Source organism: Haliotis rufescens, unplaced genomic scaffold, assembly GCF_023055435.1.
Source record: "Haliotis rufescens isolate VD_foot unplaced genomic scaffold, xgHalRufe1.0.p SCAF_5, whole genome shotgun sequence".
Lineage (NCBI taxonomy): Eukaryota > Metazoa > Mollusca > Gastropoda > Lepetellida > Haliotidae > Haliotis > Haliotis rufescens.
In genome coordinates this window covers 8,313,839-8,341,657 of record NW_025964223.1, presented here as the reverse complement: position 1 = coordinate 8,341,657, position 27,819 = coordinate 8,313,839, and the positions used below count along the sequence as shown (strand labels likewise).

At 37.6% G+C, this 27,819-nt stretch overlaps 1 protein-coding gene across 17 annotated transcripts in view; it reads right to left on the bottom strand.

The window, feature by feature from the left end:
* The window catches only part of LOC124110337 (neuron navigator 2-like), a 605,924-nt gene that overhangs the window by 165,571 nt on the left and 412,534 nt on the right, over positions 1-27,819 (bottom strand). For 15 of the 17 annotated variants that reach the window (XM_048384120.1, XM_048384123.1, XM_048384126.1 and 12 more), the window contains one exon: positions 12,564-12,760. In XM_048384120.1, coding sequence (XP_048240077.1) covers positions 12,564-12,760 — 197 coding nt within the window. Of the gene's footprint in view, positions 1-9,685; positions 9,828-12,563; positions 12,761-24,031; positions 24,161-27,819 lie in introns of those variants that run through there. The other 2 variants (XM_048384135.1, XM_048384133.1) reach the window with 2 other exon arrangements.

The window sequence follows — 27,819 nt, the reverse complement described above, 5'->3', positions numbered from 1 at the left end:
AGAGTTTATAACCTCAATTAACCTTGATAAACTTGCTTCTGATTACAAATCAGTAGGTTCTTACGTCTGGTTCACTAACCAGTCTGAGGAATCGGAAAAGGAATTTGAGTCCCCACCATGCACCTTAAATATCAGTCACTGATCAGATTGATTCATACTTACTGGAAAATACTGTCTGCTAGATTCCAAATTCTGTCTCCCTGAGGGCTATCTCAATCCAGATTCTTCCAGATTTGGATGAAGTTTTTTTATCACATACTTCCCCATACAAGTCCCTAATTACATCCGAATATAGGGCAGCAATTTCATGGAATAAAGTGTCTGTGATCAAATAATCCGTGATTTGTTTTCACATATTCATTCACATTTCTACTACAGAACTCACACAACTGCAGCTTGTCATTCTCGAAAGGGATACACAGATGGAACACAGCTTGGACAAAATTGCCCCAGAAACAAGAAGGCTCAACAACCAGGGCAATTGAGATCCTTGCAGGAGATAAACATGGCCCAAAGCTCCCTGAAACAATCCCTTGTCTGTGTCAAGCGATCACAACAGCAGACTGACCGTTGGCTACTCAGACCACTGGACAAACAGATGGCCAAAATGAGCATCTGATTGATGAAGCTGAGTGTCTGTATCCTCCTGGAGTTTCTGTTCCAAGTATGATGATTCAAACTGAACAAGTGCATCAGCAATTGAAATTTAACTTAATTTGGTCAGTGTCCATATTAATTTGTAGGGCTTGCTTCAACTTTAAAGTGACAACTGGGCAAATAATTATCACTCAGACCACTGGTCACCAAGGTTCCCGAGTTGATTTAATTTGTCCAGCAAGTTCTAATTACAAGAGATCTTCCCAAAGGACAGTTTCATGGCCTGACCAGTGAAGGTCAGCATTTGGACCGACTCATGCCCTCAAGAATATCGGAAATGTCTGGATTGTAACAAATTTTTAAACCATACAAACGATGAAGTGATGGATGATGGAAATAATTTTAGTTCTGGAACAGACAATTGCTCATTCATCAAACCTATGATATTCTCATTATTTCATTTTCATTCAGCAGGTACTATACATCAACGATAAGAAAAATTGCATTCATTCAAGGGTACAAAATCTTGGTAATATGCTTAGGGATTAACATTCTGACTGTATTGTATAACATAGCACTATCATAATCCTACTTGTAAACTGAGACAATTGTCCGCTAGAGTGGTGCTTCCACAATAAAGCCTGATCATTGTGACATGCTTGAAATGCAGTTTAAAGACCCATTAACCTACATCCCTCACTCACTTAGTTATTCCAGACCCCCTGTGTCATGGTCACACATCACCCTTAACATAGACACACACACGCACATGCTCACACACGCACGCACGCACGCAAACCACACGCACAACACACAACATACACACGCCCGCCCGCCCGCCCGCCCGCCCGCCCGCCCGCATGCTGGCCAATGGAGATTCTGAGTAACAATTGGTCCCCAGCATGAGATGACTTCCGCGATCGGGTGGTCGGACTTAGTGACTTGGTTGATAACATGTCATCATACCCCAATTGCATGGATCTTTCCGCAAGTGATTTTAGTGCTAAGAGGATCAGTGCTCCAATAATTACATACGCTTACAGCAGTTGTAAGTTTGCTTTGTGGAATGGAGGCCAGGTAAGTTACTAAACTTACTCTTAATTTAATATTTTTCTTTTCTTATCGCAGTGTGCGAAATGCTAAATTATAAGAAGCCCTAAAATATGTGCATTCTATGCTTGGGTTAGACCCATGGACCATGAGGTAGATACCATGTCCACATGATTCGTATGCTTTTGTTTTGTTTGTTGTTTAATGCCACACTCAGCAATATTCCAACTGTATGATGGTGGTCTGTAAATAATTGAGTCTGGACCAGACAATCCAATGATTGACATCAAGAGGATTGATCTACGCAAATGAGATACGATGACATGCATCAACCAAGTCAGCGAGCCTGACCAGCCGATCCCATAAGTCACCTCTTACGACAAGCACAGTCACCTTTAACGGCCAGCATGGGATGCTGAAAAACCATTCTACCCCGGATCTTCACAGGTATGTCCACATGACCAAAGATACGAACCCCATCATCTCTCATCCATATGATAATTCACCCCACTATAGAATCCAAACACTAACATACTCCAAAGGAAGATGCAGTTGAATTTCTATCATCCTAAAGAATATATTTGATATTAATAGAAGATTCACCTTAAATCACAGCAAAAGACCAGGGTCCTGGTCTACAAAGCGTTAGTATTGTTACGACCTATCGTAAGTATATACTTTATTATAGGCTTACGAACGGGTAAGTGCTTCAAAGGCTCTGTGAACTGAGGCTCTGTTGTCTTTCAAGTATCCAGATCAACATAGCAATCCCAGACTTTGTTGAGAGTAAATTCCCCATCTCCTTTGAATATGTACCTTAATGGTTCTACCAGCCGACCTTTCGGGCAAGTCTGATCACGGCCATCCATCAAACTGACCACACACAGATTACAATGACCATGATTAGAGGAAAGGAAGCCTGACCAATGTCCAGATTCCTGGAGGGTGCCTCTCACAAGCTGGTCAATGAGGCTCAGGCTGACCATTATGATGTCATAAAGGCAAGAGATACTTCTGTCTCTGGAAGGGCCATTAGCAGAGATGAGGTTTCTAATGTGGGGTGGGTGTGAACAATGTTATACTTACATTTGGAAATTTGGTTGATGATAAAAATTACATCTACTCCAACTCTATTACAGAAAGATTGCAATCTTGACTTCCAAGTAGAATAACAATATCTTATAACTAAAACAAGTTGCAAAGATATTTTAGCTCTAACAGATTATCCCACTACATATTATACCCTCTTTGGCACCCTCAGTTTTATTATTGTTAAAATGTTTTTAATATTCCAGATTTTGAAAAATAAATCCAACAAACTTTGTTGTGTCAGACATAACATTGTATAAAGTATTACTGCATATAATGAACTTAACATTTTAAAGAAATGTATAATCTTATGGACAAACTTGAGCATATTTCATTCATTAAGTCAGATAAAGAAGTAAAATGTATTCTTGACCATCCAGACCTAGAGTTTAAATAAATAAAGGAATCCAACTCAAGTCTAGAAGGGTTTGGCAAGACTAGATTGCCTCAGCCTTAAATTAGGCATCGTTCAGGGCTCTATTTGGATTATATCTTTAGTTTTGTACATACATATAAAGATGACTATATTTCTGGATCTAAATGTTAGTCTGGACCATCCCCCAAATCCCTAAATATCCTTCAAAAGCATTCAAACACCTCCTACATTTTCTACATTGTCATTACAAAGAATAAAGTCAAACATTTCTAGACATACAAAAACTAACCTCATACATTGAACAAAATCTAACAATAAATGAATACATGTGTTAACATTGAACTTGAACCTTGATAAAATTTATGTTTTACTTCGACACATTTTGCATACAAAGGACATCTTTATATAATTTGATTCTTAATTATTTACGCAATAACGTTCTGCCCAAAACACATTGTAATAAAAAGAATCACAAAGGATCATGTGATATGTTGGTGGATCATATTTTGTACTGGTATTCATATGAACACATTTTGGCCTCTTCACTGGAATATTACAATGATGCTGTAAAAGTGTATCTGTTCCAATGAAAGCGATTTGGGGATTTTAATTTCCATTTGGTCCATTAATTCCGTTCCAACAAAGTTCTATGGGTTGCTCCCTGCAACCAGACCCTTGTAATGACAGGGAACCAGTCATCTATGACATGTATATGATCTCCAGGTGGGGCATCCATGTTAATTATGTAGCATCCCCTGATCGTAAAATGCATGATCATTTTATGACAATAAAGTACACAGTGCTGGCTTAGGTTTCAGCAGCAGCCATCTGGTTAGCTAGAGATTCATGGGGCTTGTCATCTTTCATGGTCGTTTATTTTTTCCAGAACATGAAATATTGATTAATATTTTTTTGTGGAAGGTGGTTAGAAGTGGTCTTTACTTTCATCATTAAATTTTCATTTTTTACACATGGCTAAAAATTGGAAATTACAAAACTTGACAAATTTTATATTTCACAATTATTAATTTGAGACTGTTATGTAAAATACATCAAAAGCCATCTTGCAGATTTAAAACCACAAATTAATTCAAATTAAAAATTCTTACACCCTGCCATAAAATTATGGAAAATAATTCATTCAAAATCTTTGAGAGACTTCCTGTTTTTTTATATAAATGTTTCAATAAAATTGGAATCTAAACAACAAAGACATCTAAATACATTAACAGTTATGAAGTAAGATTCACTATCAATCTAACAAGCTGCATGAACAATGACATAAACAAAGAGAAAATATTTCACCTACCATGAGAAAACTCTCAGGTCCATAGTAACTCCAAAATGTGACACGTAACTATAGCAGAGGCTCACATGAGTGCTGACACAGACTTCTTGAAACTAATCGCAAACCTGAAGTCCTCGCTGCTAGTTGCTGACTTAATTACACACACCCTTATACAATTCGTAACTCCATTAGTGGGGGCTAATCTTGCCTCTAAAATCTATGCTAGGCGAAACGATTATAAGGCTCAGCTAGCACTGCAGCTATCCTCACAAGTCACATAATCAGTCATTCAATGAAGTCTTTTTCAGCTACACAAAGAACTATGAAAAGACTCGGCTGGAAGAGAGACTGACAAAATATCCGATAAAATCTCTGACCCATAGCTGTACGATGTGTTAGATCCCATGGTTGACTTTCAGGGGGAAAATAGAATAATGGATTTCTCGACCAGGTGTTTGCGTGTGTTCTGTAGTATGTGGGATACATTGTGCAGAATCACTGGAATAATTGACAAAGGGGACATAGTAGAGAGTGGAACCTATGTGATAATGTTGTGATTGTATCTCAATAGGTCTGGTGAGGTGAGGTGAAATGGGGTTAAACGTGAGTTCAAGATTATTGCACTTATATAGCTGCCTGCATGCATGTGTGTGTGTGGCTGCTTGTACTAGTCGGATTGATGCTGATTTTATAGTGCTAGCCCACTGAGATACCATGCCGCAGTTTAACATGATTACCCCACTCAGACACAGTATACTGACTCAAAGCCAACCAGTCCTTGTTTTAGCCCCTTAATACCAAGGCCAGGCAGGGTAACAACAAGTACCATCTTTTAACGTCTTTTTTTATTACCCTGGACCTTCTGCTCTCCAGAGGCAATATCCAGATTAAGTGACTCCATAGGTGGCTAAATAAGATTTGGAATATAATGTGTTTTTTTAAATGATTTAATAAAATAACTAGTTAATCAGGTGAAATATATTTTTCTTTAAGTAGTTTGTTAGGACTACACAATGACTGTGAAATACATATATTTTATTAAACGAAAACCAGATTATCAAAAAGCAAGTCTAGCCAGCTCTATTCCACATATATATGAAATCAGCATCAAAAAATGTTTATTAGAGAAGAATATAATTAGTTTATTGTGTAACAAAAGATTTCATAGACAATATTTTTGTACATTTGTCCCTTTTTGATTGAATGATCAATTTTCTTCCATAACTAAAATAACTGTCAAACCAAACGTGAAATCAATGGTGGGGAATGGGCATGTGTACTGGTTTAAAATAATTTCATTGGTGATTGAGTATAGTTTCACACCACTTTTAATAATTTTCCACGGGCTTCACGGGGGGTGGCCTCGTGGTTAAAGCATTCGCTCATCACACGGAAGACCAGGGTTTGATTCCCGACATGGGTACAGTGTGTGAAGCCCATTTCTTGTTTCCAATGCTGTGATATTGCTGGAATATTATTAAAAGCGGCGTTAAATCAAACTCACTCACTCACTCACCATGGGCTTCCCCTATGAAATCAAACCCTGGCCTTCAGTGCGATGAGTTTTGTTAAACTTGCTGTTTCATTTCGTATCATATCAAATCTCGCTGACTTGGTTGATGTATGTCCAATTGCGTAAATCTATGCTCATGATGTCAATCACTGGATTGTCTGGTCCAGACTCGATTATTTACAGATTGTCGTCATATAGCTGGAATATTGCTGAGAGCGGCGTTAAACAACAAACAAACAAACAAAATCATATCAAATCTTTCAAGATTATAAGCTAAAATAATTATCAGCTTTCCAGATATAGAGACATGTCTTTGATAAACACTTTTCTTAGACTTTCATATTAAGGGGAAGCAAAAAGGAAATGACACACATAAACCGTATTCGACGTAATAAGCGCCCCGCTCTAATAAGCGCCCACAGCGATATTTGCTAACATATTCGCTTGTGAACAATCCCAATTAGCACCCCTTCCGATTGATCAATGTACACAAGACTTATTTATTCGCGTATAATACGCACTCGTGTGTTATATGCACCGTTAATTATGGGGAATTAAATTCTGGAAAAATGTATCTGTCGTACATAAGCATTTCAGGCTGTCAGCATAAACCACGAAAGTTTTTTTTCAACTCTGTTATTTTCACCAAAATAATATTCTAATAAGAGCACCCTATTTCTAATTTTGAGAGTGGCCAGGGCGATTATTATGTAGAATACGATAACAGCAGATTTACAAACAAGGCAAGTCTTTTTCCTTAACATTTCCCATCCTGTTAAGTTAATAGTCTGTGAGGATATACACAGTCAGATCCTGATGAAACAAAGTCAAGTATGACAGTAATTGGCCATAACAAAATAATTGGCTGGGACAAAGACAAGTGTATTCGTTTATTAATGAACTGAGAGGCCCCAGGCCAACAGAACTTCCACCTTGAGACTGAACGGTTTCTTAATAACAGAGCATGATAAATATACAGAGATATTTGTAGTTTCTTGTCACATGACATGTTTATCTCATCAAGTGACCTGACCAAGTGGGTATTTTCATGAGTGGTGCAGTCAGCTTTGTTGGGTGACTAGATGAGGTGAACATTTCAATTATTTGACAAGAAAAGACAAATGACAAATGAAGTGATCCCCACAATTCAACACTGAAAAACATGCCTTCTCCTTCGATCAGCAAAGGGACATAACTCTACACAGTGAGTGAGTGAGTGAGTGAGTTAGTTTGGTTTAACGCCGCTTTTAACAGTATTCCAGTCATATCATGGCGTGTTAGCTTAATGTGGGAGGAAAGCCCGAAGTGATGCAGGTCTCAGACGTTTACCACTTCGGTGAAACCCACGAGCACGGGTATGGTGCTGATTCGAACCCACAATAACTCTACACAGCAACTGGGCAAGGCAAGGGGATGAAAATGGTATGCTGAAAATGGTATAATAGAGGAATGGGGTGGGTTTGCTATTGTTTAAAAAAACATATTCTCTAGGTCTGATAAAGGAACTACAGTGATTCCTCGCTATTGTGCTCTTCGATAAAGCGCTACCTCGGTTACTACACACGGAAACGCATGGCTCCCAAAATTATGTACACTTTTATTACTGAGAGTTTTACACAGACATAATTGTATTGTTGTTCGTTGTTCATTTGCACATAACGCTTCTCATTACATAATCAACCGTTTATCGCTGAATGGAGTTCTAACAATCTGTTTGAAAACATCCGCGGCATATAACTGGGCATCCCCTATTTTCTTGAAACAAGTCTACTCATACTGTGGCAAAGATACCCATTCCATGGCCCACATACGCATCTGAGACAGTGAAACCTTGATAAGCCAGACACTTGCATTCCCACTGATTGGTTGGTTTGTTGTTTAATGCCGCACCCAGCAATATTCCAGCTATATGACAGCAGTCTATAAATAATCGAGTCTGGACCAGACAATCCAGTGATTGACATCATGAGCATCGATCTAAGCAATTGGGATCGATGACATGCATCAACCAAGTCAGCGAGCCTGACCACATGATCCCATTAGTAGCCTCTTACAACAAGCATAGTCGCCTTTTACGGCAAGCATGGTTTGCTGAAGTCCTATTCTACCCCGGATCTTCAAGGGCTATTCCCACTGAAACCACCTGAATTAACAGATGTCTGGATTAACAAATCCTAGTTACAGAGCAATGTATCAATCAATGTAACAGTTTCATAAATATCGTATGTGCACCAGTGCAAATATCACTTCATGCGCATCAGTGTATTGTTTCGTCATCTGGACGTCATTGTTGACGTCATTCGAATCTTATTGCGACATAAGGTCATTATGACGTCACACAAAAAAACGACGTCAAAGATGAAGATTGTTGACATCTTTCGAAAATTGTGGTTTTCTTGGACAGTGGTCATGATCAGTGTATTTGTCTAAAAGGAACTCAAAAGGTTTATGAAATAAGGGGTACTAAAGAAATTATTACACTCGCATGTGTGTCATCCTTGATTTTATGAAACTCGTGTAAGAATTTGTGTATTACCAATGTTCTCGCTTGGAAAATACCAGAATTCTGCCTAAAGCTTCATAAAACCAGTATAACACACATGCTTGTACAATAATCTCTATTATAATCCAAAACTGGCCTCCACTAGATCTATCACTTGGGTGGGACCAAGCAATGAATTGCATCACAATGCTTTGCAGACCATTGTGACATCATCATTAACCATGACATCACAATCAAATGACATCCTGTATCTCTTTGCCACTGAAGCTGGTCAGCTGTATGTGTACACTCAAGGCACTCAGCTGGTGATTATTGTTTACAAACTGAAAAATTTGGAAGAATGATTTTGATTCATAGAATCCCACCCTTGTGTCTTTTGATATCAAATACCGTAAAACGTGAAATTAATGCACCTCCAAAAGAATGCGACTGCTGGCCCCTAGCTAAAAATGCAACTCAATATGAATGCAACATCGGGCCCACTCCTCTCAAGCATCGGTGGATTTATATCTAAAACTGTCCTCTGTCAGGTTTACAGGAGAATCCTCACCTTAATCCAACCTTACATTAATCCTAACACACACCAAATAGCACCGCTTATTAGCGCTGAGCAGAGCTGTACTTCCGCTAAAACAATACGTGCACACTGTCTCATGTCGGCCTTTGATGCAGTCGCAAAGAGCAAAGACACCGTGTTGGGTGGCGTCTGTCTGGACTTGCAGGTGTGATCAGTGATGACATGAGTGAGTAGAACAGTTGTCTTGACCCCAGCAGTGACAATTCACAGGATGAAATTAGTATTTGAATGACATTGTTTATATACCTGTAACAAGTGCTGCTCAATAAACAGTGATGTGGAATACATAGTTGTTTGTTTTTAGCGTATGTCTAAGTTGGTATTTATGCTATCCAAAATGTCTTATTGTTGATATCAATTCGATGTTAAATAATGCGAGCAAAGACCACTTGCATTTTTCGCATTTAATTCACGCTTGCGTTAATATCAAGATTTACAGTATATCAACACTTTTAATGACCTGTGTTGATATATTTGATATCAAGAGACACTTGGGTGAGATTATCACTCATCAGCAATATTTACCACAAAGTCCCTATTTCAAAGTGGTCACATTACAAGCATTGGGTACTGGGAACATATTTTGTTCCAGAGTTCTCAAGGTACTCTGTATTGAAAAAAAACAGCATTGAATTCATTTACATTTCTTCAGAAAACAAACATTTTATATCACAACCTCATAAAACACCTACCTTTAGATTCCATATTTTGTGTTTGGTTTGACGATCGATGTTAATATGCAGGCAAATGTAGCTCATTATAGATAATATATTTCAAATTAGTTCCAAATAGGCAACACTATCTACAGGAGTGGAAAATATGTCATACCAATTCTCACATTCACCGAGAAATGTCTCACGGTTGAATTATTGTTATGACAACTAATCGTGCAGAAGAAAATAAACAGAACTGCAATTTCATGTTTCTTGGTGTCAAGGATTTCCCTCACAAAATGATCTCAACATTATGAGTATAATTATAATAATAAACCGAGCGAAGGGTGCCTTTGTACCTATCACCAACCCCTGTCAAACTTGTTTCATAGAAACAGACATTTTTATTAAATTGACAATGTAATTTAGATCGTGGTGATACCTTACCCTACAAATTCCCACAACCCCTGTGATCTTTAAATGTATTCTTGTAGATGTAAACGGCAGTCTGATTTCTATACACTGAATAAGCATTCACTTCAACAAATTGAAAATCACTCGTCAAGAAAAGTAGCTTTATTCATTTGTGGACTTATCATAGTACTTTAAAAATTGTCATGTTGTGTGACACGGAAAGGAATTTGAAATGTTAAGAAATTAAGAATTTACTTTCAATTTAAGATATTGAAGTTTCATAGCGATTTAATTTCAATTTTCAAAACATATCTTCTAACGGCTGTAATAAAATCTCATGACTGCAACATATTTGAAATGTACTCCTAAACTAGGAAAAGTTGGTGTGACCTAAATGGACATCTAAAAAACAAAAACATATGGGAACGTGAACCTCAATAAACCCAACAAGTCAAATCTAAACAGAAATATGCCTATGCATAAAGGGTATTTATTATCAAGGACACAAATATTTTGTAATTTTCCCTCACACCACAACAGGAACGAGTTTGGACTGAAATCTACATTAAAAGTCTTGTCTATTTCAAGATGAGTGAGTGAGTATGGTTTAACGCCACTTTTAGCAATATTCCGGCAATATTACAGTGGGGGACACCAGAAATGGGCTTCACACATTGTACCCATGTCGGGAATCGAATTTCTGTTTCATCTATCAAATCATTGGTATTAAACCATGTACATCACAAGAGCATATATTTGAGACTCAAAAATTTCAAAATACATTACAGAATCACTATGAATTCGATTACAGTAGTCTTAACCAGGCAGAAAATACTGCCTTGTCATCTTGTGACAAGTACCATATCACATTTCAATTTCAAGAGTTCCAAGTAAAACTAAAGGGCTTATTCGCAATAAAGGCTTGCAACATGGTAGCTTAACGAAATGTCAAGTCTTCCTTTAGTGATTACATCCCTCAAAGGACAGCACCCTGTATCAAAACAACCAGTATACTTCACCACTCAAGTGATATACCTCAGTATCATCTATTTCAAACCCTCTCAAGACAGGCCTTAAGATCCATAGCACAAATCAACAAGCAATCATTTGATCCAAGGTCCTAGTGATCTTTAAAAGTCAGGCTTTACTCCCTGATCTTCTAAAAGCAAGCGTGTTGTTTTTTACTTGACAAGACAGCCCTGATTTAAAAAGAATACACACTATCCAATGTCTAGACATGAAATCTACAAGTAAATATTGCTGGAATCTATGATTAAGTATGATATTGACGCAGACACTAAGGGTTGTAGGTTACTAGCCAGGGGGTAAAAAGTACTCAAACAATCAATTATTTGACGTTACTTTCCACTTTTTGTGTAATAGATAATTGTTTGGTTTCGACGATCTAATCCTCTTATCTTGAAGGTAGGTGAACGTCCTGAACTATTTTTTTATGCAAGGTGAAGGAAGTCTGGCCATGAGGAGGGATTTCTAAGGGCACATGAACTTTATTCAAACAGCTAAAACATTTTTACTGCAAAATGAGTGGCATACTTGTTTAGGTCAAAAGTGAAGTGACTGACAAATATATTATGATATTTGACTTCAAATTATTCTTGAAAATATACACGTAAAAATACATGGTCGATATATGCATTTTATATTTATTGTTTCAGCTTTGATTTGATAAATATTACTGATAAATAAAGATGAGGGGTTAATTAAAAACATAATTAAATAAATTGAATTAAAGCATTTATTCTTTGTTATAAACCTTGGTTGTCCTATTGGAAGGGAGATAAGCTTGTAACTAATTAGTCAAGATAAAATTGCACAAAAATAAAATCACCACCAAAATAGAATTTGCAGTTCTGATCAACAGTTGTGGCCAAAGCAAATACTTGTTTGCGTGATGGGATATTTGTCATAAAAAGAAATGAAAGTAAAAGTGAATCTGTGTAAATCAAAAAGCACCTTGTCTGTAAAACCGGAAATGGAGTATCACCTTGCTGTTTTGCAGACACTGATACAAATATATCAAATACAGCCCGTGCAAGTCTATAATGTTTGGCAAGTCTAGATTTCTGCAGAAAATGAAGAGAGCTTCTTTCTATTAAATTTTTATTTAGGTAATTTAACAACTATTTTTTTTCTGTATGATATGTTCATTTCAGAGACTAGATGTTAGTCTAAGCATCAGCATCAAACCTATGTATCATATATTACTTGAACTTGAACAGAAAACCCCCCTGACCATTGACCATAAAGAATACTGTTGACAACAACAGCAGACAAATAAACACAATGAACTACAGTAATGCTGAATATTTACCATCTACCACCAATGAAACAATCAATAACATTCAGCCTCAGAACAAAACCTGATCATCCAAGCAAGAACAAACTGACATTGATGTATCTCCATCAACTGTGCCAACCATGCTTCCTGAAAGAGAAAACTGTAAAAGAAATGGAGAAACATGATCATGAAGCAATTTCTTACCTTGCAAATTATTATTATTATTCTGTTGATTCAGATGTGACCGCACTTTATCGTTCGACGTGGAGTTTGCCCCGTGGAGTGTGGGCTTCCCACGAGACTGGTTGAGGTTTGAGTTGCTGTTGGAGCTGTCTTTAGAGGTAGAAAGGTTACTTATAGAGGCTGGGTTCTTGTTGCTATGCTTAAAAGGTGATGGAAGCCTGAAAAGAAATTTGAAATTTATTTTAATCAATTAAGAAACATTTAATTTTTTTATACTACTCAACAGAAGTTAAAGAACGCCTGATTTTTCCCAAGACTACAGTAATCTGTCATGTGAAGAAATTGGGTGTTCTTTAACATCAATTGAGTAGTATATTCTTGTTTGTTTGTTGTTAAAGCTGCACTCAGCAATATTCCAGCTATATGATGACAGTCTGTACATATATGTGTTTTCTTAATGTATTAATTGCTTTAGTCACGATGTGGCTGAAATATTGCCGATGTGACTTTAAATATTAACTCACTCACTCACTCACTCACTGTACATATATGAGTCTGGACCAGAAAATCTAGTGATTGACATCATGAGCATCGATCTATGAGATTGGGATAGAATGGATGCTTCAGCCGAGTCAGGGAGGGTGACCACCCAATCCCTTTATTCTTATATGATAAACATGGGTTGCTGAAGGCCAATTCTAACCCAGATCCTCATGGATGAGTAGTACATGAAAACTTATAAAGGATGGGGTCACAAATCAAAAGTCTTGGTCGGCATCTGGCTTATATAAGTATACAGTCGTGCCTCGTTTATACGGACACTTGCGTCATTTCACAATTCGTCCGTATAAACGAATTTCCGTATAACTGAAACCAGCTTCTTACTGGAAGAGTTACTTCCCTTCAATTAACAGGCACATTGCGACTTGTCATGTCACCAATTGTCGATTTTCCTATGGCATGTCCAAATTCAGTGCCATAATGCTTACTGATGGTTTCTAAACTTGCTGATGGGTGTTTTTCCTTAAACAGACAAATTTCCCTTTTTTCGCGTGATGTAACTGCGTGTCGCTTACGTTTTGATGGTTGACAGGCCATACGTACACAACTTTGACCTCTGACCTCCACAGACGCCATATTTGTCGAAGGGGACTACATGTACAATAAACAAGCTCTTCTCAAACGTAACTCAGTGTCACTTGGTTAATTGACTTCTTACGAATCAAAGGATTACCACCAGCGGAAGGATTACCACCAGCGGAAGTGTATTGTCCGGATAAGTGAGACAATTTTGTGTGCATTTCAGTGTTTTGTGTATGAAAATAACCGTCCGGTTCCGGAAACTGAATTTCCGTATATACGGGTAAATTTATATAGTAATTATTTCGTTTTGAATGAAAATCGTCCGGGAACCGAGATTTCAGGATATCTGAAGTCCGTATAAGCGGGGCACGACTGTATAAGTATACAGGTATTGCACAGCAAGGATGAGTAAGTGAGTATAATTTGACATCATTTTTAGCAATACTCCAGTTATTCATGACACCAGGATGGGCTTCACTTATTGAACCAATATTTGGAATCAAACTCAGTCATGGCAGGATGAGCAAACACCTTAACCACTTGGCTACCCCCACCCCAGTGACTGAGAGTATGAGCAACAGTGTACACTTCAGGGTTTGATGCTACACTAAATCAGCCAGGCAACAGCTTAGCGTCATGTAAGACATCTTCAAACACAGTGGTACAAAAGAAATAATAATGTATCATTACATTCAACAATGATGCGATTCACCATTTCTGGTGTCCCCCACCGTGATATTGCTGGAATATTGCTAAAAGCGGCGTAAAACCATACTCACTCGCTCACTCATTCAACAATGATTTTAGAGATTAATAAACAGTTTTCTGGTTTTACTAAACACCAAAAGACTGAATGGCCAGCATGGAGATCCCTGTGGACATTCAGTCATCAGTGGGGGGCACGGGTGGCCCAGTTGTCTAAGGCGCCGCGATTCGCTGTGCAGAGTTGCATCCCTTGGGCATGCCAGAAACCTATGATTGTGGGTTCAAATCCCGGTTCGCTCCAATTATGTTTCTAGGTTTGTCAGCACCATACCTGTGCTCGTGGGTTTCACCGAAGTGGTAAACGTCTGAGACCTGCATTACTTCGGGCTTTCCTCCCACATTAAGCTGACATGCCGTGGTATAACTGGAATACTGTTAAAAGCGGTGTAAAACCCAACTCACTCACTCACTCACTCAGTCATCAGTGAATGGACCATACAGTTTATTATCCGAGACTTCACAAAATATTCCTGTTGATATTCAACCTGCTGATATATTTCTCATGAAAGACGCATTCCTATCATTAGAAACAAAAAGAAACTTAAAGAAACCCCAAAGTATGACTAATGCAGCTTAAAACTTTGTAACACATTTGAACTCAAAAATCATTTAAATTCTATTTTAGTTCCTTCGGCAAGGAAATTTAGGCAATTAGAAACTTGAATAAAAAGTTGGAAAAAGTTAAAGAGCACACGCCTATATCAGGGAAGAAACCGTAACGTATCCAATATGTGATCGTCTGCCGTTGAAATACTTAGGTTATTTATTCATATTGCCATAAATAATCAGACTAAGAATTGTCTGCCTTTGGCAAAATCAACAAAAATCAAATAGTACAGATCTATTCCAAGGCTCTATGTACAACCAGTAGGCAGTTCCTCTGTTCTATGTAAAGCCAGTAGGCAGTTCCCCTGCTTGTAGTGCACTGTGGAACATCAGTGTTGAAACAATGTAATGCGATCAAATATTCATGAGATAAGTACAGATCACAAAATCACCACAAAGCCAATTTCGACATTTAACTGGATTTACCAGGAATTTCCTGGATTTGCTGTAAGTTCCTGGAACCCAATTACATTGATTACAAAGAGCCTAGCAGACAAGCCACAACACTTTCAGAGTCTCCAGCAGAATAACATATTCACCCCTGTCTAGTTATCATCACATGCAAGAAATGTTGGCATCAGGTGCTAAGATATGTTTCCATTTGGACATGTGTACATGATATCTCTCATAAAATTAGCAAAATTAAAACTTTGAATATTTTAATTGATATAGCCTGTACCTTGCAGTTGTTTTAAATAATTTCATTCCGATTCCATATTCTGTATCTCAAATTTTGAAACTTTTGTAATTTGCATCCAATATTTTGGTATCCTATACATGCATTTGGTTTGGTTTGTTATTTTACACCCAGTCAGCAATATTCCAGCTATATGACGGCGATCTGTAAATAATCGAGTCTGGACCAGACAATCCAGTGATTTACATCATGAACGTCGATCCATGCAATTGGGATCGATGACATGCATCAACCAAGTCAGCGAGCCTGACCATAGTCGCCTTTTACGACAAGCATGGGTTGCTGAAGACCTATTCTATCCTATACATGCAAAATTCAACTGTTTGTAGCCAGTGATTTTCATATTCAACATCTGAGAACCTATGAATTTGTTGAAAACCGCCACTGATTTGTATGTCCTTCACTACAATATTATCATATTTAAATGTATATCTTTCTGAAATAACAATTCACATTTTATATAAGGAATGACATGAAACTATTTACTGAAACAACTTTCTGTATTTCATATCCCATTTCCTATGGTACATGCTCCTCAAATCTTGTGTTCTATGATACATGCTCTTATATCTAACTTGATGTCATACATGCTCTTCGTATCATACATTGTATGATACAAGCTCATTTATCTACCTTGATGTGTAATATGCTCTTTATATCCCACTAGATATGATATATGCTCTTTAAATACATTTTCTGAAATCTACTTTTACATAAAACTTTATATGTTACATGTTTGTTTCACCCTGTCAATCATATATCCTCACCACCAAAAGATACGCAACAGATAGATAAGATAGAAACATAAAGAGAAGTATGTACGTTAAGAAGAGATGTTTCCAATGTGTACCAATTAATGACAAATCTCACAATCAATCAAGTGTTACCACAGCATGTTTTTATTCTTATCACAATATGCTGCATGTGATTTCCAAACTTTACATGCTAATACTGCACGACACAAATGGTGCATCTCGAGTCATGGATCTATGACGTCACATGTGATGTGTTCATGAGCATCGGTTCACACAATATAACAGTACATACTCACATACTCACTTACTCACACACACACTCATTAGAACATTTGTATTCCAATATCATCCAGTTTATAACATTAAAAACACCAGTTACAACCGTATTATAACATCATATCAATGATATGGTTGATTAGGTACCTCACTCTGAAAGTGTGGGTTCGAGTCCCAGACAGGACTCAACCCCAAAAGTACCAGAATCTGTTCTTTATAAAGAGAGTATTATCCCAAATATAACCTTTGTTACATCTTTGGAATAGCCAAAGAATCTGAGACCATCTTCAACCTACACACAGAATGTCACGTGAAATAAGTCCTTCTCTTGACATCTGTTCCCTTATTTTTGTCCTTCAGTATAGTTTCTTTTCACGCAGTACGTACCAGGCGCCGCAGTGTGCAAGCTGTAGACATACTCTCACAGGCCCATTAAGCCAACACAATACATATTCTCCATGTGATGCGGCAGTGAATGCAATCAGCTGATTACCACTGCTGCCTACAGTGTTAGACAGGAGTTGTAATAAAATGTAATTGACAAGCTTTGTTCAGCTGTTGTAAGGGCCATGTCCACGTGAGAAATAGACATCAAGTCGTCCTAGTATATTTCCCAGAGTGGTCGGGAGGTCAAAGGCTGTCTGGGGGTGGTGACTGTTCTACTGCATGTTTACAAAGGCTTGGTGTTGAGGTGAAAGGACATGATATTGTTTTGCAATGGACTTTATAAGTTTTGAAAACTGTTGAATATTTGTATAGCCAGTATGGAACATTTATGCAGTCAGTATTGGAATGTTTGTATAGTCAGTATTGGAATATGTGTATAGCCAGTATGGAAGATTTATACAGTCAGTATTGGAATGTTTGTATATTCAGTATTGGAATGTTTGTATAGCCAGTATGGAACATTTATACAGTCAATATTGGAATGTTTGTATATTCAGTATTGGAATGTTTGTATAGCCAGTATGGAACATTTATACAGTCAGTATTGGAATGTTTGTATAGCCAGTATTGGAATATTTGTATAGTCAGTATTGGAATGTTTGTATAGCCAGTATGGAACATTTATACAGTCAGTATTGGAATATTTGTATAGTCAGTATTGGAATATTTGTATAGTCAGTATTGGAATGTTTGTATAGCCAGTATGGAACATTTATACAGTCAGTATTGGAATATTTGTATAGTCAGTATTGGAATATTTGTATAGCCAGTATTGGAATGTTTGTATAGCCAGTATGGAACATTTATACAGTCAGTATTGGAATGTTTGTATAGCCAGTATGGAACATTTATACAGTAAGTATTGGAATGTTTGTATAGTCAGTATTGGAATGTTTGTATAGTCAGTATGGAACATTTATACAGTCAGTATTGGAATGTTTGTATAGTCAGTATTGGAATGTTTGTATAGCCAGTATGGAACATGTATACAGTCAGTATTGGAATGTTTGTATAGTCAGTTTTGGAATGTTTGTATAGCCAGTATGGAACATTTATACAGTCAGTATTGGAATGTTTGTATAGTCAGTATTGGAATATTTGTATAGCCAGTATGGAACATTTATATAGTCAGTATTGGAATGTTTGTATAGCCAGTATGGAACATTTATACAGTCAGTATTGGAATGTTTGTATAGCCAGTATGGAACATTTATAGAGTCAATATTGGAATATTTGTATAGTTAATATTGGAACATTAATACAGACGTTGGTTGGTTGGTTTGTTGTTTAACGCCGCACTCAGCAATATTTCAGCTATATGACGGAGGTCTGTAAATAATCGAGTCTGGACCAGACAATCCAGTGATTGATATCATGAGCATAGATTCACGCATTTGGGATCGATGACATGCATCAACCAAGTCAGCGAGCCTGACCACCCGATCCCGTTAGTCACCCGATCCCGTTAGTCGCCTTTTACGACAAGCACAGTCGCCTTTTCCAGCAAGCATGGGTTGCTGAAAACCTATTCTACCCTGGAATCTTCATGGGTCTAATACAGTCAGTATTGAAATATTTGTATTGTCAGTATTGGAACATGTTCCGGTATACAGTCAGTATTGGAACATTTGTAAAGTCAATTGCAGTATTGGAACTTAAGTAAGGAATGTATTTGATAAAGAGTCATTCCAGAATCAAAGACATTGAGAACTTGCAGATAAACAAGTGGAGAATTTGTTAGATCTGTACTGGATCATAGATGCTCATATCCAACTTGTAACTTAATACTGTTTACTTTGATACAATAACAAGTTTCAAGGGTATAGCTTTCTGTATGTCAAATTCTGGGTATTTAACAAAGATAGTCTTGCATCCACTGGACAAAAACCCAAAACAACCTCATACACATATGATAGAAGAATGGTAATTACAACAAAATCAAGTTACATTCAGTTTCATTCATAAATTCAGCTTCATCCCAAACTATGTTGATATCAAAAACAAACAGCCAGAAATAATAACAACAATTTGTGTTGTCATGAAACTTTCAATTCACATCTCAAAATTGAAAAGTTTAAATTCAATTACAATTAAAGTTTCAACATATATACAAAAAGGAATGAATTAATACTGGAAAGATCTTAGTCTATTCCCAGACATTGTGGATTTTACAGAGGTCTTACCCTCTGATGACATCAAGCCAGCAAGAGTTACCTCCCTTGGCACAGGAACCCTCCACTCATTTGGGATTCTCTTTCAACCACTGAAAGTCACACTTAGTCACCGACAGTGGTAGTTGTCCAATAGAGAATGTGATGAAATTCACACTGTGTCCTTTAACAGTGAGAAGCCTCTTCGCATGCATTCTCTAGCGTGAAGTTTTTCCCCTATTGTTAATGGCAACAAAATCATAAAATCCAAACTGTTTCATTTCAGCGGAACTGCTTTTGTTCTAAACCATTTGGATCACAACACGGTGGATTTTACCTCAAGGTCAGGGAGTGGAGTTGGACAATGCTTGAACTTGAGATCTAAGGACACACACACAGATGTGTTGTAATCCAGGAAGGCTGCACAATTTCAGGGCAAATTGACGATTCCTCTCGTGCATAAAAACTCATTTTACTATAATGAGATCATCCCATTCTGTAGAAAAATGAACTGCAGATTCAACTGATGTTCTGAATCATATCTGCAAATATGTCTTTGATGATATTTGCAAACCCATTCCAAAAATCCATGTCTAATTTATTTCTCTGAAAGTTCAAAGATCAGTGTGGAAAAAGTACAATTAAAAAAGAACGACTAAACTCCTCCCCCAAGCCAATTTAAAAATGTCTTACACTGCCCACACCCAAACTACACATCATGGTTAAATAACATATGTCGTCAGATGATAATTTAGTTCCAAATTGAAAAATTGGTGTTTTTCACATATGAGATTCATATCGTCTTAAGAGCATGGGACATTTTCAAATTGGTCCAATCCCTTGACAATTGCCACTCTCAATATCCCTCCATCTTGTTTCTAAATCGCTGTGGACACAGAAGCACCAAAGGCAAGCAAATTATTCTGAGAAATGGGAAATGTCAAACGTGAAACTCTCATCCCTCGAGACTAAAGAAAGATCAATGGTGTTGCTGCAGGTTGTCTGTTGAAAATGATGTCATACATTTCAACCCGTCCAGAAATTGACGCAAGGTCAAGCCAATTCAAAACAATAACATGCTAAAAGCATCAAAAACCAAAGTTCTGATACGCAACGATGCATATGGAAAATGCTGATTGATGTCAGAATGCAGAGCAGGAATGTTAATTTCAAACTTTAACACTGAAGAAACGCAATTTTTACCTTTTTTTGTCAATTTCATCTAAAATGTATTCCTCAACAAAAGCAATAGGCGACTCCATGTCTGTTTCATAATATAGATAGTATCAGCAGAAGCTGCTTGAAATCTCAGATAGCTCCTGCAATGCAATATGTTGTGTGAAATGAACGTGTTGGTAATCAATTTCACTCGGTTTCATCAGGACAGTATCATGACAAAAAAAACAGCTGCAGCTGAATCGTGTATTTTTCACAGAAATGATCTCCAATTATGTTCAAGCACATAAAACTGCAAGACTCGGAAATAAAATCAAGCTTTTCAATACAAGCAATCCTATCAAAACAGAGTGAAAGTTTCAAAAAGAAATGTCAAATGTTGGCAGAAGTCCAAATTGAAAAGGTCTGAAATTTTTGTATTGCTTACTGCAGGAGATGAAGAAAAGCATATGTACTAAACTGATCTAAAAATTGTTCTGGATTTACAATATGAAACATTTTATTTGTCACTGCAATTGAGCAATGACATTTGTCTTAGCAATATCATAAGAAATCACTGTTCCCACCAATCAGTTTATTTGCTAAGTCAGGACTTATTATGCTTATTCAGCTATTCCTGTCTCTCATACTGATGGTCATCACTTCCTTAATGTACCAACCTTTTTACAAGAATCATTATCATCATCATCATCACACCATCATTTTTACACCATCATCATGATCATTATCATCATCACCATCATCATCATCACACCACCATCATCATCACCATCATCACCATCATCATTGTTGTCATCATCATCATCATCATCATCATCATCATCATTCAAGGTCATGATGACACCAGCAATGCATGGGAATGAGTATTTGTTAATTTTATGCACCGACAGCATCGCTCCAACCATATCAAGGCAGCCTGTAAATTATCAAATCTAGACCCGGCAAACCAGTGATTGAAAACATGAGGAACAAGCCACACCATCAGGGTACGATGAAACATAATGATGGTGATGATAATGATAGTGATGATAATGATGGTGATGTTCCATCACAAACATCCAAAAACAAGGCCAGTGCCTAATTCAACACAGATGACATCCTCTGCCAGTATATAGCATATATACTTAACACTTAATGGAATGGGTGGATCCCCTTGAAATCTCAATCCCCATGACGTTACACCCTACCACAGCCACAAGACATATGCATGAATCACAACCTGGCCAGGTGTATGCAGACAGTCTGCTCTTCTCCTCCCTCTACTGCTGGGGGCACCTGCCAGATGGCTCTATACTGTGCACAGCACACATCACCATGTACAGCCGCATCTCATTATAAAGCCAGTATTGATCATCAATATGCTGTGGCTTTATATTGAGTCTGGCAGCAAAGTGAAGAAATTGGCGTCAGTGGTCATGAATGTAATGACTGTTCCAGCATTCCTTATGGTAAATATAAAATGTCAACGCCATAGAATAACCAGTCTTGATTATCTGCTGAAAGAGATTCCATTGGGTGTAAGGGCAAAATAGTGGTAAAAAAATTATAAATGGGTCACTTGAAATCAGGAGTTTGTGAAAAGGGTAAGCATGTCCTGCTCTACAAGAATTACAACATTCGTTTTGGCAATAATGTGGCATTATATTGAGTTTGGCAGTATCGTGGGATACTTTGTAAACATGATGGATATGCTGTTGTAGAGTTTCTATAGGCAACGAGTGAGATGAGCAATATTCTGATTGGAACCAAATTGAGTTGAATCATAATGTGGCATTACATCAAGTTTGCCAAAACAGTGAGTTGATTTGTTACCATCCCAGAGTCACACCCTCTAACAAAGTTTTCATTTGGCAACATGTGAGATTGGCAATATCCAGATGTCATTGTGAGTTACATGATGTGGCAGTACATTGGATATGGCAGTATAGCAGAATACTTTGCATACATAGCCAGGAATGATGTTGTTTGACTTCTTCTGGCAGCAAAGTTTTACAAAATGTGAGTTTGATCATAAGCTGGCTTTTTTCTGAATTTGCAGGGCAGTAGTATCATTAGTAGTGCATCTGAATGATAAACATATTGAATAGTGATTAATAAACACATGCTCATCATTTAGTTGGAATCAAACAATGGACTCTGATTTTAGCAGAGATTTCTTATGAGTTAAATGGAAATGGTTCTTGTCGCATATCATCATCATCATCATCATCATCATCATCATAATCATCAGTAATAATAATAATAATCATCATCATGAAGCAGAATCATCATCATCATCAAGAATCATCATCATCAAGAATCATCATCATCATCATCAAGAATCATCATCATCATTGAGAATCATCATCATGAAGCAGAATCATCATCATCATCATCATCAAGAATCATCATAATCATCATCATCATCATCATCAAGAATTTCTGACAATAAGTGAGTTTGACAAAATATAAGTGCGATCATAAGTTGGCAGGACAGCAAGCTCCTTGCTGAGAATTTCTGACACCAAGTAAGTTGACAGTATCACTGAGGCTGACACTATGACAAGAAGACCGACGTAGACATGATACACATCTGATGATCTCACAACACATGGGCTCACTTGCACAAAGCGATCTTAGCGCTAAGATGATCCATGTAATAGTTATGGTAAGAATAGACTGAGACTCTAGCCACAAGTCTCTAGCCCGAGTCTTGTAAAATATCTTTCGGTCTGGTAACCTTTGCTAATATAAGTCTATACATCAACACTAATGATGTCAATTGATTAGTTCGGGGTAGTAGATTCAAAAGTTTTTGGCACAGACTGCTAGGGCTGGGACAGGTAAGGACCCAGGTACCCCGAGGACTTCCAGACCCATGGTTAGTCACATGACATAACAGTCAAACTCCATGGTTACACTAAAAGTCACTTATTTTCACATTTCTTTCTGACTATGCAAACAAACCTTCTGATTTTTATATGTTTGAGTAAAGATAAAACTTCAGTAAACTTTAGTGTATGCATGATCAGATTGTTTTACACATATATCTAAATAGTTTTTGCAAGGGCTGTGGTATAACAGTTCCAAATCGGACAACTCTTGAGACCTACATCGGGAGATGGGTACCCTGGGATAGGTTTGTTTGTTTGTTTGTTGTTTGATGCCGCACCCAGCACTATTCCAGCTGTATGATGGTGGTCTGTAAAAAATCGGGTCTGGACTAGACAATCCAGTGATTGACATCATGAGCATCGATCCAAGCAATTGGGATACAATGACACGCATCAACCAAGTCATTGAGCCTGACCACCTGACCCTGTTAGTCGCCTCTTACGACAGGCATATTTGCCTTTTACGGCAAGCATGGGTTGCTGAAGACCTGTTCTACCCCAGATCTTAAATTTGGACTTGTCCCAGCCCTACAGACTGAAGACATTGTGCTCTTCTTACCATTCAAAATCATAAGAAAACAAAGTATTTGATAAAACAAGGTGCTGATTGATTCGATTTCAATACATTGAATGACGAGAACATATAAAAGTTGAAACTCACCTCTCTTAAGCAAAGTAAAGATTGTTCTTATGAAAATAACTGCAAGAGAACTCCAAGTCAGCCTAACTTCCATGCTTGCAATGTGTGTTTAGAGAATCCACTTATGAGTATTTTGTTCCCATAATTGAGTCAAGGTGGAAGCCCCTTCTAATCAACAAGGGGGATATTTAACTGTCCTGACATATCTCATTTGTAGATTCTTGAGAATGAACAACGCCTTTATACAGTGAATGTTATCCACACATCACCTGCAAATGTTCAAATTCTCATTACACAGAGATCACAGGAAGACCAAGAACTCCAGATCGTATGAGTCAGATCAGAAAATGAATTCCACCTGTGCCTTTCAGAGTATTATAAAAACTGTGAAATTAGTCCATGAGGAAATGCAACACAAAGAATCTGTCACAATAAACAGACTTGTCAATTTCACTCCTGATGAAATGAATTACTCCATGACAGAGTCAATATACCCAGTCACAGGCAGTATTCCATTGTGTTCCATTGTTTATTGCAGTCCCCTTGAAATGCAATTATGCATATGTTGCTGCAAGTTTATGCACAAAATCCAAATATATGATCCAAGGTGAATAAATGACATCCAGGTTCATACACGCACAGCTTGTTTGAAATTCCTATCTCTCAACTAACACCAGTAACACAAAATAGTCAAAGTTGATCCTGATAATCTCAAATCCCACAAACAGACATCAAACTTTGTCGATAACATCCGAAATGCACAAACAGGTTCCTTGAAACTGTCACAACATTTCGGTACACTGCACTGAATTCTTAAAACAAATCCATTCACAATAATTCTTTCCACACCAGCTTCTTCAAAACCATCTTCCTCTGCAAACATCCATCCTAAGTCTGACGGTGATTCATGTCAAACACTCCTCACCTGGCGATGTTGATGATGTTGCGACCTGCTGCTGCTGCTGATGATGTAGCGAACAGCTTGAAGTTGATGAAGTTGGCCTCGGTATCAATTAACAAATTTAAACACCGACCTACTCAACAGCTACTGGTTGGTCATCATCGACTGATTCTATTAAAACTCCTGGAAGAATTGCCAGCATTTACACTTATTTAGCAACATGGGGGCATCTTGAGAGACAAATCAACCAAATTTCATCAACAGAGGCCGAGGAAGCTTCGATGTCAAATTTACACATCAGTTTTTGCTCAAAATAATTTCCACTCCCACGAGGGCTTGCCTGCCTCAATTAGATCAGCCTTGCAAACTTTGTGGTCCATTTGTGTGGCAAGTCAGGTCCAGCGGAGGTTTATGGCACCACGTGGAAAAATTCCTCGTAAACTCATCATAAACAGTAACATATTCCATGTGAGAAATCAGCGCCAATCTGAAACATACACAGCTGAGGCTTCTGCTTGTGTGTTGACAGCTCATCAGCTGATCTCGTCAATGACAGGGATGATTTAACAAATACTTTTTGATTCCTCCAATGCCTAAAGCAGTAGGATAACTGTAAATCCAAGATCAATTCACAGTAACTACTCTCTGAAGCCTGGACACTGTTTTGACATTGTCCATTTCATGAAATTAACAATCTTCAATTCAAGTGTCTGTTGAACTGATCCTGTTCATTTCACGTCACACTTATCATCAACTGTGACATGTGCCAAATTTACACACTATTGCAAGATGTAAATAAATATCAACAATCAACACTGTGCCACTTGTATCAACATGTCCAGTTGCAATTTACAATGATCCTGTTTAACACAGTAATGGGGGTCTGAAATGTCCATTTTGTGTAATTGATATCCCTTCCAACCAGGTCCAGTGAAATCCCAGCTTGAAATGTACCATGAAACCTCAGTGCAGTTGCTATCTGCAACCCTTGTAAATTTGCAATCCACAGATGTGAAAAGATCACTTCGAATCCATCAATGTCACTTTCCCAAAGCTGTCATCACAATGATGGTCATCATACAAATTTGGCATTTATAATTGAAGTTTCAATCATATTTCCAAATGCAGTGCACCTTTAACGCTTGACAATGTCCATATCCATCAATCATGTCAACAGTACAAATTGACGCCAATCAATTTCACTCAAATTGAAATTTACGTATGTAAATTTCAAATTTTGAAAACAATGCCACTGTGCTAAAAATACTGCTCGAGTCAGTTGAGCAGAATCCAGGAAGAAAGGGTAGTTGTCATGTTATAACCAAATCTTAAACGGATTAACGGAGTAACGCCATGACAACAGATGATCAAGAGTAGAGTCTAGGCTTGTGCCAGTCGTCGATGCCTTTGCATCATGATTGGAAATCACAATCAATTTTCCGCGGAAGAGCCATCTTACTGAATGTGGGAGGCCAAACATAATAATTGAGAAGTATGAATCATCCAACAATGTTTCTTCTAAACCAGTCCACGCACAATCATCACATTGGCTCCGACCTTAACCCAACAAACAAAGGTCAAGGTCGTTAGTTGCTATACCAACAGATCCCAAATATTCACTGATTAGTTAAAAGACCTGCCTTCCACAGCAGTGTCCAATCAACATTTATTTTATTTCGTCTAATTTTGACCTACTTCGTTGCAGCACAGAGCGGTGTTTTGTCGTCTGCTCTAGCATCTTTTGTATTGATTTTTGGCAGTTCAGTTAGGCTCTGGCAGGATTCTCAGTAGAACCAGCACAGCTCCGACCAGTATCGAGGCGGTAATTATACGCAATATTGCACATGCAGACAACGCTAAAAGTGCCCTCTAGTGGTAGTTGTAGTTATTTAAGGAATCGTGACATCTTCCCATCAATTTAGTTCAACTCAGTGTACTGTTAAAGTGATTCTCACTGTGGACAAGGACATATAAAATGGCCGTACAAAAAAAAATCGACAAGCATATTCACACATATTGAAAAGGATAACAGTGACGTTGCTTCATGGTGAAAAACATAATTTGAAGGGAACATGAAATTTGCAATGCAGCATTATTACACAAGTTTTTGTTTTAATTTGAAATTTTTATGAATAACAATTTGAAAATATTCATAAAACATCTGTGAGTGAGTGAGTGAGTGAGAGGGTGAACGTTTTTCAAAACAACAGTGAGCAATATTTCAGCTCTATCAATCCTGCCTATAAATAAGTGAGTCTGGGCTGGCAAGCCAGTGGTTGATAGCATGAGCATCAATCCCGACTTCAGGTCAGAGTGGCTATGAAACTCCACCACAAATTCCTCTGAATTCATCCTGCTCTGATACAGTTCCAACCTTTCTATGGAGAGGGTGTTCTGAGTTGGACAAGTGAGTGAGTATGGTTTTATGCCGCTTTTAGCAATATTCCAGCAATATCACGGAGGGGGTCACCAGAAATGGGCTTAACACATTGTACCCATGTCGGGAATCGAACCCGGGTCTTCGGTGTGACCAGCGAAAGCTTTAACCACTAGACTACCCGACTGCCCCCTGAGTAGGACTTGTACACAATCCATTTCACAACTATGAATAAAATACCTTAACCTACATTAATAACAAACACACTTATAACAAACTGATGGATATAACATTGGTCCTAGCCATTTGCTTTATATATGCTATATGCTAATAACGAACTACGGTTATAACAAACGAAAATTAGTGGTTGCTTTGAGTTCATTGTAACCATAGTTTACTGTAGGTTCATAACGAAACATCAAATCCACATCTTCTTTTCTGTAACAGCATCAGTCAAACTATATTTCACAAACATCTTAAACCTGTTTTGAATCAACTTGCAATAAAAGATAAAAACATCATCCTATTCAA